General features: G+C 49.8%; 1 protein-coding gene across 1 annotated transcript in view; it reads right to left on the bottom strand.

The window, feature by feature from the left end:
- The window catches only part of CHRNB1 (cholinergic receptor nicotinic beta 1 subunit), a 149,660-nt gene that overhangs the window by 87,045 nt on the left and 49,158 nt on the right, over positions 1-13,457 (bottom strand). Inside the window, exon 2 of the mRNA XM_075331918.1 lies at positions 12,411-12,550. Coding sequence (XP_075188033.1) covers positions 12,411-12,550 — 140 coding nt within the window. The remainder of the gene's footprint in view (positions 1-12,410; positions 12,551-13,457) is intronic.

Here is a 13,457-nt window from a genome sequence, read left to right as displayed (position 1 = left end):
TGGGGATAGCATGGTGATCTCTAGTATCAGCTCTTTCTGGGGCAGTACTATGGGGACAGCATGGTGACCTCTAGTATAAGCTCTTTCTGGGGCAGTACTATGGGGATAGCATGGTGACCTCTAGTATAAGCTCTTTCTGGGGCAGTACTATGGGGATAGCATGGTGCCCTCTAGTATCAGCTCTTTCTGGGGCAGTACTATGGGGATAGCATGGTGACCTCTAGTATAAGCTCTTTCTGGGGCAGTACTATGGGGATAGCATGGTGACCTCTAGTATAAGCTCTTTCTGGGGCAGTACTATGGGGATAGCATGGTGATCTCTAGTATCAGCTCTTTCTGGGGCAGTACTATGGGGATAGCATGGTGCCCTCTAGTATCAGCTCTTTCTGGGGCAGTACTATGGGGATAGCATGGTGTCCTCTAGTATCAGCTCTTTCTGGGGCAGTACTATGGGGATAGCATGGTGTCCTCTAGTATCAGCTCTTTCTGGGGCAGTACTATGGGGACAGCATGGTGCCCTCTAGTATCAGCTCTTTCTGGGGCAGTACTATGGGGATAGCATGGTGTTCTCTTGTATCAGCTCTATCTGGGGCAGTACTATGGGGATAGCATGGTGTCCTCTAGTATAATCTCTTTCTGGGGCAGTACTATGGGGATAGCATGGTGACCTCTAGTATCAGCTCTTTCTGGGGCAGTACTATGGGGATAGCATGGTGATCTCTAGTATAAGCTCTTTCTGGGGCAGTACTATGGGGATAGCATGGTGCCCTCTAGTATCAGCTCTTTCTGGGGCAGTACTATGGGGATAGCATGGTGTCCTCTAGTATCAGCTCTTTCTGGGGCAGTACTATGGGGATAGCATGGTGTCCTCTAGTATCAGCTCTTTCTGGGGCAGTACTATGGGGATAGCATGGTGCCCTCTAGTATCAGCTCTTTCTGGGGCAGTACTATGGGGATAGCATGGTGTCCTCTAGTATAAGCTCTTTCTGGGGCAGTACTATGGGGATAGCATGGTGACCTCTAGTATCAGCTCTTTCTGGGGCAGTACTATGGGGATAGCATGGTGATCTCTAGTATCAGTTCTTTCTAGGGCAGTACTATGGGGATAGCATGGTGATCTCTAGTATAAGCTCTTTCTAGGGCAGTACTATGGGGATAGCATGGTATCCTCTAGTATCAGCTCTTTCTGGGGCAGTACTATGGGGATAGCATGGTGACCTCTAGTATCAGCTCTTTCTGGGGTGGTACTATGGGGATAGCATGGTGCCCTCTAGTATAAGCTCTTTCTGGGGCAGTACTATGGGGATAGCATGGTGCCCTCTAGTATCAGCTCTTTCTGGGGCAGTACTATGGGGATAGCATGGTGCCCTCTAGTATCAGCTCTATCTGGGGCAGTACTATGGGGATAGCATGGTGACGTGTAGTATCAGCTCTTTCTGGGGTGGTACTATGGGGATAGCATGGTGCCCTCTAGTATAAGCTCTTTCTGGGGCAGTACTATCGGGATAGCATGGTTATCTCTTGTATCAGCTCTTTCTGGGGCAGTACTATGGGGATAGCATGGTGCCCTCTAGTATCAGCTCTTTCTGGGGCAGTACTATGGGGATAGCATGGTGCCCTCTAGTATCAGCTCTTTCTGGGGCAGTACTATGGGGATAGCATGGTGACCTCTAGTATAAGCTCTTTCTGGGGCAGTACTATGGGGATAGCATGGTGTCCTCTAGTATCAGCTCTTTCTGGGGCAGTACTATGGGGATAGCATGGTGACCTCTAGTATAAGCTCTTTCTGGGGCAGTACTATGGTGATAGCATGGTGACCTCTAGTATCAGCTCTTTCTGGGGCAGTACTATGGGGACAGCATGGTGTCCTTTAGTATAAGCTATTTCTGGGGTGGTACTATGGGGATAGCATGGTGTCCTCTAGTATCAGCTCTTTCTGGGGTGGTACTATGGGGATAGCATGGTGAACTCTAGTATCAGCTCTTTCTGGGGCAGTACTATGGGGATAGCATGGTGAACTCTAGTATCAGCTCTTTCTGGGGCAGTACTATGGGGATAGCATGGTGTCCTCTAGTATCAGCTCTTTCTGGGGCAGTACTATGGGGATAGCATGGTGTCCTCTAGTATCAGCTCTTTCTGGGGCAGTACTATGGGGATAGCATGGTGCCCTCTAGTATAAGCTCTTTCTGGGGCAGTACTATGGGGATAGCATGGTGTCCTCTAGTATCAGCTCTTTCTGGGGCAGTACTATGGGGATAGCATGGTGTCCTCTAGTATCAGCTCTTTCTGGGGCAGTACTATGGGGATAGCATGGTGCCCTCTAGTATCAGCTCTTTCTGGGGCAGTACTATGGGGATAGCATGGTGTCCTCTAGTATCAGCTCTTTCTGGGGCAGTACTATGGGGATAGCATGGTGTCCTCTAGTATCAGCTCTTTCTGGGGCAGTACTATGGGGACAGCATGGTGCCCTCTAGTATCAGCTCTTTCTGGGGCAGTACTATGGGGATAGCATGGTGTCCTCTTGTATCAGCTCTATCTGGGGCAGTACTATGGGGGTAGCATGGTGACCTCTAGTATCAGCTCTTTCTGGGGCAGTACTATGGGGGTAGCATGGTGTCCTCTAGTATAAGCTCTTTCTGGGGCAGTACTATGGGGATAGCATGGTGCCCTCTAGTATCAGCTCTTTCTGGGGCAGTACTATGGGGATAGCATGGTGACCTCTAGTATCAGCTCTTTCTGGGGCAGTACTATGGGGATAGCATGGTGATCTCTAGTATAAGCTCTTTCTGGGGCAGTACTATGGGATAGCATGGTGTCCTCTAGTATCAGCTTTATCTGGGGCAGTACTATGGGGATAGCATGGTCCCCTCTAGTATCAGCTCTTTCTGGGGCAGTACTATGGGGATAGCATGGTGATCTCTAGTATAAGCTCTTTCTGGGGCAGTACTATGGGGATAGCATGGTGATCTCTAGTATAAGCTCTTTCTGGGGCAGTACTATGGGGATAGCATGGTGCCCTCTAGTATCAGCTCTTTCTGGGGCAGTACTATGGGGATAGCATGGTGTCCTCTAGTATCAGCTCTTTCTGGGGCAGTACTATGGGGATAGCATGGTGTCCTCTAGTATCAGCTCTTTCTGGGGCAGTACTATGGGGATAGCATGGTGTCCTCTAGTATCAGCTCTTTCTGGGGCAGTACTATGGGGATAGCATGGTGTCCTCTAGTATCAGCTCTTTCTGGGGCAGTACTATGGGGATAGCATGGTGTCCTCTAGTATCAGCTCTTTCTGGGGCAGTACTATGGGGATAGCATGGTGACCTCTAGTATCAGCTCTTTCTGGGGCAGTAATATGGGGATAGCATGGTGACCTCTAGTATCAGCTCTTTCTGGGGTGGTACTATGGGGATAGCATGGTGCCCTCTAGTATAAGCTCTTTCTGGGGCAGTACTATGGGGATAGCATGGTTATCTCTTGTATCAGCTCTTTCTGGGGCAGTACTATGGGGATAGCATGGTGTCCTCTAGTATAAGCTCTTTCTGGGGTGGTACTATGGGGATAGCATGGTGCCCTCTAGTATCAGCTCTATCTGGGGCAGTACTATGGGGATAGCATGGTGACCTCTAGTATCATCTCTTTCTGGGGTGGTACTATGGGGATAGCATGGTGCCCTCTAGTATAAGCTCTTTCTGGGGCAGTACTATGGGGATAGCATGGTGCCCTCTAGTATCAGCTCTATCTGGGGCAGTACTATGGGGATAGCATGGTGACCTCTAGTATCAGCTCTTTCTGGGGTGGTACTATGGGGATAGCATGGTGCCCTCTAGTATCAGCTCTTTCTGGGGCAGTACTATGGGGATAGCATGGTGCCCTCTAGTATCAGCTCTCTCTGGGGCAGTACTATGGGGATAGCATGGTGACCTCTAGTATCAGCTCTTTCTGGGGTGGTACTATGGGGATAGCATGGTGCCCTCTAGTATAAGCTCTTTCTGGGGCAGTACTATCGGGATAGCATGGTGCCCTCTAGTATCAGCTCTATCTGGGGCAGTACTATGGGGATAGCATGGTGCCCTCTAATATCAGCTCTTTCTGGGGCAGTACTATGGGGATAGCATGGTTATCTCTTGTATCAGCTCTTTCTGGGGCAGTACTATGGGGATAGCATGGTGCCCTCTAGTATCAGCTCTTTCTGGGGCAGTACTATGGGGATAGCATGGTGCCCTCTAATATCAGCTCTTTCTGGGGCAGTACTATGGGGATAGCATGGTGACCTCTAGTATAAGCTCTTTCTGGGGCAGTACTATGGGGATAGCATGGTGTCCTCTAGTATCAGCTCTTTCTGGGGCAGTACTATGGGGATAGCATGGTGACCTCTAGTATCAGCTCTTTCTGGGGCAGTACTATGGGGATAGCATGGTGACCTCTAGTATAAGCTCTTTCTGGGGCAGTACTATGGTGATAGCATTGTGACCTCTAGTATCAGCTCTTTCTGGGGCAGTACTATGGGGACAGCATGGTGTCCTCTAGTATAAGCTCTTTCTGGGGTGGTACTATGGGGATAGCATGGTGTCCTCTAGTATCAGCTCTTTCTGGGGTGGTACTATGGGGATAGCATGGTGATCTCTAGTATCAGCTCTTTCTGGGGCAGTACTATGGGGATAGCATGGTGCCCTCTAGTATCAGCTCTTTCTGGGGCAGTACTATGGGGATAGCATGGTGCCCTCTAGTATCAGCTCTTTCTGGGGCAGTACTATGGGGATAGCATGGTGACCTCTAGTATAAGCTCTTTCTGGGGCAGTACTATGGGGATAGCATGGTGTCCTCTAGTATCAGCTCTTTCTGGGGCAGTACTATGGGGATAGCATGGTGACCTCTAGTATAAGCTCTTTCTGGGGCAGTACTATGGTGATAGCATGGTGACCTCTAGTATCAGCTCTTTCTGGGGCAGTACTATGGGGACAGCATGGTGTCCTTTAGTATAAGCTATTTCTGGGGTGGTACTATGGGGATAGCATGGTGTCCTCTAGTATCAGCTCTTTCTGGGGTGGTACTATGGGGATAGCATGGTGAACTCTAGTATCAGCTCTTTCTGGGGCAGTACTATGGGGATAGCATGGTGAACTCTAGTATCAGCTCTTTCTGGGGCAGTACTATGGGGATAGCATGGTGTCCTCTAGTATCAGCTCTTTCTGGGGCAGTACTATGGGGATAGCATGGTGTCCTCTAGTATCAGCTCTTTCTGGGGCAGTACTATGGGGACAGCATGGTGCCCTCTAGTATCAGCTCTTTCTGGGGCAGTACTATGGGGATAGCATGGTGTCCTCTTGTATCAGCTCTATCTGGGGCAGTACTATGGGGGTAGCATGGTGACCTCTAGTATCAGCTCTTTCTGGGGCAGTACTATGGGGGTAGCATGGTGTCCTCTAGTATAAGCTCTTTCTGGGGCAGTACTATGGGGATAGCATGGTGCCCTCTAGTATCAGCTCTTTCTGGGGCAGTACTATGGGGATAGCATGGTGATCTCTAGTATAAGCTCTTTCTGGGGCAGTACTATGGGATAGCATGGTGTCCTCTAGTATCAGCTTTATCTGGGGCAGTACTATGGGGATAGCATGGTCCCCTCTAGTATCAGCTCTTTCTGGGGCAGTACTATGGGGTTAGCATGGTGATCTCTAGTATAAGCTCTTTCTGGGGCAGTACTATGGGGATAGCATGGTGATCTCTAGTATAAGCTCTTTCTGGGGCAGTACTATGGGGATAGCATGGTGCCCTCTAGTATCAGCTCTTTCTGGGGCAGTACTATGGGGATAGCATGGTGTCCTCTAGTATCAGCTCTTTCTGGGGCAGTACTATGGGGATAGCATGGTGTCCTCTAGTATCAGCTCTTTCTGGGGCAGTACTATGGGGATAGCATGGTGTCCTCTAGTATCAGCTCTTTCTGGGGCAGTACTATGGGGATAGCATGGTGTCCTCTAGTATCAGCTCTTTCTGGGGCAGTACTATGGGGATAGCATGGTGTCCTCTAGTATCAGCTCTTTCTGGGGCAGTACTATGGGGATAGCATGGTGACCTCTAGTATCAGCTCTTTCTGGGGCAGTAATATGGGGATAGCATGGTGACCTCTAGTATCAGCTCTTTCTGGGGTGGTACTATGGGGATAGCATGGTGCCCTCTAGTATAAGCTCTTTCTGGGGCAGTACTATGGGGATAGCATGGTTATCTCTTGTATCAGCTCTTTCTGGGGCAGTACTATGGGGATAGCATGGTGTCCTCTAGTATAAGCTCTTTCTGGGGTGGTACTATGGGGATAGCATGGTGCCCTCTAGTATCAGCTCTATCTGGGGCAGTACTATGGGGATAGCATGGTGACCTCTAGTATCAGCTCTTTCTGGGGTGGTACTATGGGGATAGCATGGTGCCCTCTAGTATAAGCTCTTTCTGGGGCAGTACTATGGGGATAGCATGGTGCCCTCTAGTATCAGCTCTATCTGGGGCAGTACTATGGGGATAGCATGGTGACCTCTAGTATCAGCTCTTTCTGGGGTGGTACTATGGGGATAGCATGGTGCCCTCTAGTATCAGCTCTTTCTGGGGCAGTACTATGGGGATAGCATGGTGCCCTCTAGTATCAGCTCTCTCTGGGGCAGTACTATGGGGATAGCATGGTGACCTCTAGTATCAGCTCTTTCTGGGGTGGTACTATGGGGATAGCATGGTGCCCTCTAGTATAAGCTCTTTCTGGGGCAGTACTATCGGGATAGCATGGTTATCTCTTGTATCAGCTCTTTCTGGGGCAGTACTATGGGGATAGCATGGTGCCCTCTAGTATCAGCTCTTTCTGGGGCAGTACTATGGGGATAGCATGGTGCCCTCTAATATCAGCTCTTTCTGGGGCAGTACTATGGGGATAGCATGGTGACCTCTAGTATAAGCTCTTTCTGGGGCAGTACTATGGGGATAGCATGGTGTCCTCTAGTATCAGCTCTTTCTGGGGCAGTACTATGGGGATAGCATGGTGACCTCTAGTATAAGCTCTTTCTGGGGCAGTACTATGGTGATAGCATGGTGACCTCTAGTATCAGCTCTTTCTGGGGCAGTACTATGGGGATAGCATGGTGTCCTCTAGTATAAGCTCTTTCTGGGGTGGTACTATGGGGATAGCATGGTGTCCTCTAGTATCAGCTCTTTCTGGGGTGGTACTATGGGGATAGCATGGTGATCTCTAGTATCAGCTCTTTCTGGGGCAGTACTATGGGGATAGCATGGTGCCCTCTAGTATCAGCTCTTTCTGGGGCAGTACTATGGGGATAGCATGGTGTCCTCTAGTATCAGCTCTTTCTGGGGCAGTACTATGGGGATAGCATGGTGCCCTCTTGTATCAGCTCTATCTGGGGCAGTACTATGGGGATAGCATGGTGTCCTCTAGTATAAGCTCTTTCTGGGGCAGTACTATGGGGATAGCATGGTGACCTCTAGTATCAGCTCTTTCTGGGGCAGTACTATGGGGATAGCATGGTGATCTCTAGTATAAGCTCTTTCTGGGGCAGTACTATGGGGATAGCATGGTGATCTCTAGTATAAGCTCTTTCTGGGGCAGTACTATGGGGATAGCATGGTGTCCTCTAGTATCAGCTCTATCTGGGGCAGTACTATGGGGATAGCATGGTCCCCTCTAGTATCAGCTCTTTCTGGGGCAGTACTATGGGGATAGCATGGTGATCTCTAGTATAAGCTCTTTCTGGGGAAGTACTATGGGGATAGCATGGTGTCCTCTAGTATCAGCTCTTTCTGGGGCAGTACTATGGGGATAGCATGGTCCCCTCTAGTATCAGCTCTTTCTGGGGCAGTACTATGGGGATAGCTTGGTGATCTCTAGTATAAGCTCTTTCTGGGGCATTACTATGGGGATAGCATGGTGTCCTCTAGTATCAGCTCTTTCTGGGGCAGTACTATGGGGATAGCATGGTGACCTCTAGTATCAGCTCTTTCTGGGGTGGTACTATGGGGATAGCATGGTGCCCTCTAGTATAAGCTCTTTCTGGGGCAGTACTATGGGGATAGCATGGTTATCTCTTGTATCAGCTCTTTCTGGGGCAGTACTATGGGGATAGCATGGTGTCCTCTAGTATCAGCTCTTTCTAGGGCAGTACTATGGGGATAGCATGGTGCCCTCTAGTATCAGCTCTTTCTGGGGCAGTACTATGGGGATAGCATGGTGCCCTCTAGTATCAGCTCTATCTGGGGCAGTACTATGGGGATAGCATGGTGTCCTCTAGTATCAGCTCTTTCTGGGGTGGTACTATGGGGATAGCATGGTGCCCTCTAGTATAAGCTCTTTCTGGGGCAGTACTATGGGGATAGCATGGTGACCTCTAGTATAAGCTCTTTCTGGGGCAGTACTATGGGGATAGCATGGTTATCTCTTGTATCAGCTCTTTCTGGGGCAGTACTATGGGGATAGCATGGTGCCCTCTAGTATCAGCTCTTTCTGGGGCAGTACTATGGGGATAGCATGGTGCCCTCTAGTATCAGCTCTTTCTGGGGCAGTACTATGGGGATAGCATGGTGCCCTCTAGTATCAGCTCTTTCTGGGGCAGTACTATGGGGATAGCATGGTGCCCTCTAGTATCAGCTCTTTCTGGGGCAGTACTATGGGGATAGCATGGTGTCCTCTAGTATCAGCTCTTTCTGGGGCAGTACTATGGGGATAGCATGGTGTCCTCTAGTATCAGCTCTTTCTGGGGCAGTACTATGGGGATAGCATGGTGACCTCTAGTATCAGCTCTTTCTGGGGCAGTAATATGGGGATAGCATGGTGACCTCTAGTATCAGCTCTTTCTGGGGTGGTACTATGGGGATAGCATGGTGCCCTCTAGTATAAGCTCTTTCTGGGGCAGTACTATGGGGATAGCATGGTTATCTCTTGTATCAGCTCTTTCTGGGGCAGTACTATGGGGATAGCATGGTGTCCTCTAGTATAAGCTCTTTCTGGGGTGGTACTATGGGGATAGCATGGTGCCCTCTAGTATCAGCTCTATCTGGGGCAGTACTATGGGGATAGCATGGTGACCTCTAGTATCAGCTCTTTCTGGGGTGGTACTATGGGGATAGCATGGTGCCCTCTAGTATAAGCTCTTTCTGGGGCAGTACTATGGGGATAGCATGGTGCCCTCTAGTATCAGCTCTATCTGGGGCAGTACTATGGGGATAGCATGGTGACCTCTAGTATCAGCTCTTTCTGGGGTGGTACTATGGGGATAGCATGGTGCCCTCTAGTATCAGCTCTTTCTGGGGCAGTACTATGGGGATAGCATGGTGCCCTCTAGTATCAGCTCTCTCTGGGGCAGTACTATGGGGATAGCATGGTGACCTCTAGTATCAGCTCTTTCTGGGGTGGTACTATGGGGATAGCATGGTGCCCTCTAGTATAAGCTCTTTCTGGGGCAGTACTATCGGGATAGCATGGTTATCTCTTGTATCAGCTCTTTCTGGGGCAGTACTATGGGGATAGCATGGTGCCCTCTAGTATCAGCTCTTTCTGGGGCAGTACTATGGGGATAGCATGGTGCCCTCTAATATCAGCTCTTTCTGGGGCAGTACTATGGGGATAGCATGGTGACCTCTAGTATAAGCTCTTTCTGGGGCAGTACTATGGGGATAGCATGGTGTCCTCTAGTATCAGCTCTTTCTGGGGCAGTACTATGGGGATAGCATGGTGACCTCTAGTATAAGCTCTTTCTGGGGCAGTACTATGGTGATAGCATGGTGACCTCTAGTATCAGCTCTTTCTGGGGCAGTACTATGGGGATAGCATGGTGTCCTCTAGTATAAGCTCTTTCTGGGGTGGTACTATGGGGATAGCATGGTGTCCTCTAGTATCAGCTCTTTCTGGGGTGGTACTATGGGGATAGCATGGTGATCTCTAGTATCAGCTCTTTCTGGGGCAGTACTATGGGGATAGCATGGTGCCCTCTAGTATCAGCTCTTTCTGGGGCAGTACTATGGGGATAGCATGGTGTCCTCTAGTATCAGCTCTTTCTGGGGCAGTACTATGGGGATAGCATGGTGCCCTCTTGTATCAGCTCTATCTGGGGCAGTACTATGGGGATAGCATGGTGTCCTCTAGTATAAGCTCTTTCTGGGGCAGTACTATGGGGATAGCATGGTGACCTCTAGTATCAGCTCTTTCTGGGGCAGTACTATGGGGATAGCATGGTGATCTCTAGTATAAGCTCTTTCTGGGGCAGTACTATGGGGATAGCATGGTGATCTCTAGTATAAGCTCTTTCTGGGGCAGTACTATGGGGATAGCATGGTGTCCTCTAGTATCAGCTCTATCTGGGGCAGTACTATGGGGATAGCATGGTCCCCTCTAGTATCAGCTCTTTCTGGGGCAGTACTATGGGGATAGCATGGTGATCTCTAGTATAAGCTCTTTCTGGGGAAGTACTATGGGGATAGCATGGTGTCCTCTAGTATCAGCTCTTTCTGGGGCAGTACTATGGGGATAGCATGGTCCCCTCTAGTATCAGCTCTTTCTGGGGCAGTACTATGGGGATAGCTTGGTGATCTCTAGTATAAGCTCTTTCTGGGGCATTACTATGGGGATAGCATGGTGTCCTCTAGTATCAGCTCTTTCTGGGGCAGTACTATGGGGATAGCATGGTGACCTCTAGTATCAGCTCTTTCTGGGGTGGTACTATGGGGATAGCATGGTGCCCTCTAGTATAAGCTCTTTCTGGGGCAGTACTATGGGGATAGCATGGTTATCTCTTGTATCAGCTCTTTCTGGGGCAGTACTATGGGGATAGCATGGTGTCCTCTAGTATCAGCTCTTTCTAGGGCAGTACTATGGGGATAGCATGGTGCCCTCTAGTATCAGCTCTTTCTGGGGCAGTACTATGGGGATAGCATGGTGCCCTCTAGTATCAGCTCTATCTGGGGCAGTACTATGGGGATAGCATGGTGTCCTCTAGTATCAGCTCTTTCTGGGGTGGTACTATGGGGATAGCATGGTGCCCTCTAGTATAAGCTCTTTCTGGGGCAGTACTATGGGGATAGCATGGTGACCTCTAGTATAAGCTCTTTCTGGGGCAGTACTATGGGGATAGCATGGTTATCTCTTGTATCAGCTCTTTCTGGGGCAGTACTATGGGGATAGCATGGTGCCCTCTAGTATCAGCTCTTTCTGGGGCAGTACTATGGGGATAGCATGGTGCCCTCTAGTATCAGCTCTTTCTGGGGCAGTACTATGGGGATAGCATGGTGCCCTCTAGTATCAGCTCTTTCTGGGGCAGTACTATGGGGATAGCATGGTGCCCTCTAGTATCAGCTCTTTCTGGGGCAGTACTATGGGGATAGCATGGTGCCCTCTAGTATCAGCTCTTTCTGGGGCAGTACTATGGGGATAGCATGGTTATCTCTTGTATCAGCTCTTTCTGGGGCAGTACTATGGGGATAGCATGGTGACCTCTAGTATCAGCTCTTTCTGGGGCAGTACTATGGGGATAGCATGGTGCCCTCTAGTATCAGCTCTTTCTGGGGCAGTACTATGGGGATAGCATGGTGACCTCTAGTATAAGCTCTTTCTGGGGCAGTACTATGGGGATAGCATGGTGTCCTCTAGTATCAGCTCTTTCTGGGGCAGTACTATGGGGATAGCATGGTGACCTCTAGTATAAGCTCTTTCTGGGGCAGTACTATGGTGATAGCATGGTGACCTCTAGTATCAGCTCTTTCTGGGGCAGTACTATGGGGACAGCATGGTGTCCTCTAGTATCAGCTCTTTCTGGGGTGGTACTATGGGGATAGCATGGTGCCCTCTAGTATCAGCTCTATCTGGGGCAGTACTATGGGGATAGCATGGTGTCCTCTAGTATCAGCTCTTTCTGGGGCAGTACTATGGGGATAGCATAGTGTCCTCTAGTATCAGCTCTTTCTGGGGCAGTACTATGGGGATAGCATGGTGACCTCTAGTATAAGCTCTTTCTGGGGCAGTACTATGGGGATAGCATGGTGTCCTCTAGTATCAGCTCTTTCTGGGGTGGTACTATGGGGACAGCATGGTGACCTCTAGTATCAGCTCTTTCTGGGGCAGTACTATGGGGATAGCATGGTGATCTCTAGTATCAGCTCTTTCTGGGGCAGTACTATGGGGATAGCATGGTGTCCTCTAGTATCAGCTCTTTCTGGGGCAGTACTATGGGGATAGCATGGTGTCCTCTAGTATCAGCTCTTTCTGGGGCAGTACTATGGGGATAGCATGGTGTCCTCTAGTATCAGCTCTTTCTGGGGTGGTACTATGGGGACAGCATGGTGACCTCTAGTATCAGCTCTTTCTGGGGTGGTACTATGGGGACAGCATGGTGATCTCTCTTTTTTGGGCGATACTGAGCATAGTGTGCATCTTCTTACCAGGCTGATAAGTTGGGACAGGACCATCCCCACCTGGATGGTCACCTTCTCCTGTGGGGTCCTTGTAGGTCGCACATGAACATTGTAGCCATCAAACAGTTTGTCCCTCAGGGATCCCTCACCTGTAACAGCTCTGGTTCCTGCCAATAGTAAATGTGTTTCGTCAGGTCATGTTGGAAGTTGTAGTTTTTTATGTACACTGTGTGCAGAATTATTAGGCAGATGCGTATTGTGGTCACATGATACTTGTTATACACGTCGTCCTACTCCAAGCTGTATAGGCTGAGAGCCAACTACCAATGAAGTAACTCAGGTGATGTCATCTCTGTAATGAGGAGGGGTGCGGTGTAATGACACAACACCCTATATAAGGGGGGCTTAATTATTGGGCAATTTCCTTTCCTTTGACAAAATGGGTCAGAAGAGAGATTTGACGGGCTCTGAAATGTCCATATTGTGAGATGTTGTTAGGGCCAGGTGGACGGGCAGACCCAGGAGGTGGATCCACTGGGCCGAACTCCTTGATGATGGTAAGGGGTCCGGTAGCTGGAGCACTATAGGCAGCAGAACAGTCCGTGCACAAGAGTATAACGGAGAAGTCCCTGGGACCACGGAGTCACTGATGGTAGTCCGGGTGACGGAGCTCAGGTTCGGAAGCCGAGAAGATGTCAGGCGGGGTCCGGAACCTTTGGAGCGAGATGACGGGTCACCGCAGGGATCCGAGATGGTACGGACTGTCAGGATGGCAGATAGGCAGCGTTCGGGGTTCAGGATTCGGCAGGACCGGATGGCGAGGCAGGCTCGGCTGTAGAAGAGAGAGAGGTGAGTATCTCACAGGAACACAAGGAGACCTGACTCCTAGCTTGAGAAACACGAAGATCAGGCCCCGCCCACTTGGACATTAAACCCCTTTATACCCTGTACCTGTGTGCTTCATTTCCTGTTAATGGACGCTGGCCCTTTAAGAAAGGGTCAATGACCGCGCGCGCGCCCTAATGCGCATGCGCGCGGCCCGAGTGCCAGAAGCCAGAGCAGGAAGCTGAGAGG

Source organism: Anomaloglossus baeobatrachus, unplaced genomic scaffold (genome assembly GCF_048569485.1).
Source record: "Anomaloglossus baeobatrachus isolate aAnoBae1 unplaced genomic scaffold, aAnoBae1.hap1 Scaffold_105, whole genome shotgun sequence".
Taxonomy (NCBI): Eukaryota; Metazoa; Chordata; class Amphibia; order Anura; family Aromobatidae; genus Anomaloglossus; species Anomaloglossus baeobatrachus.
This window is presented reverse-complemented; position numbering and strand designations above follow the sequence as displayed.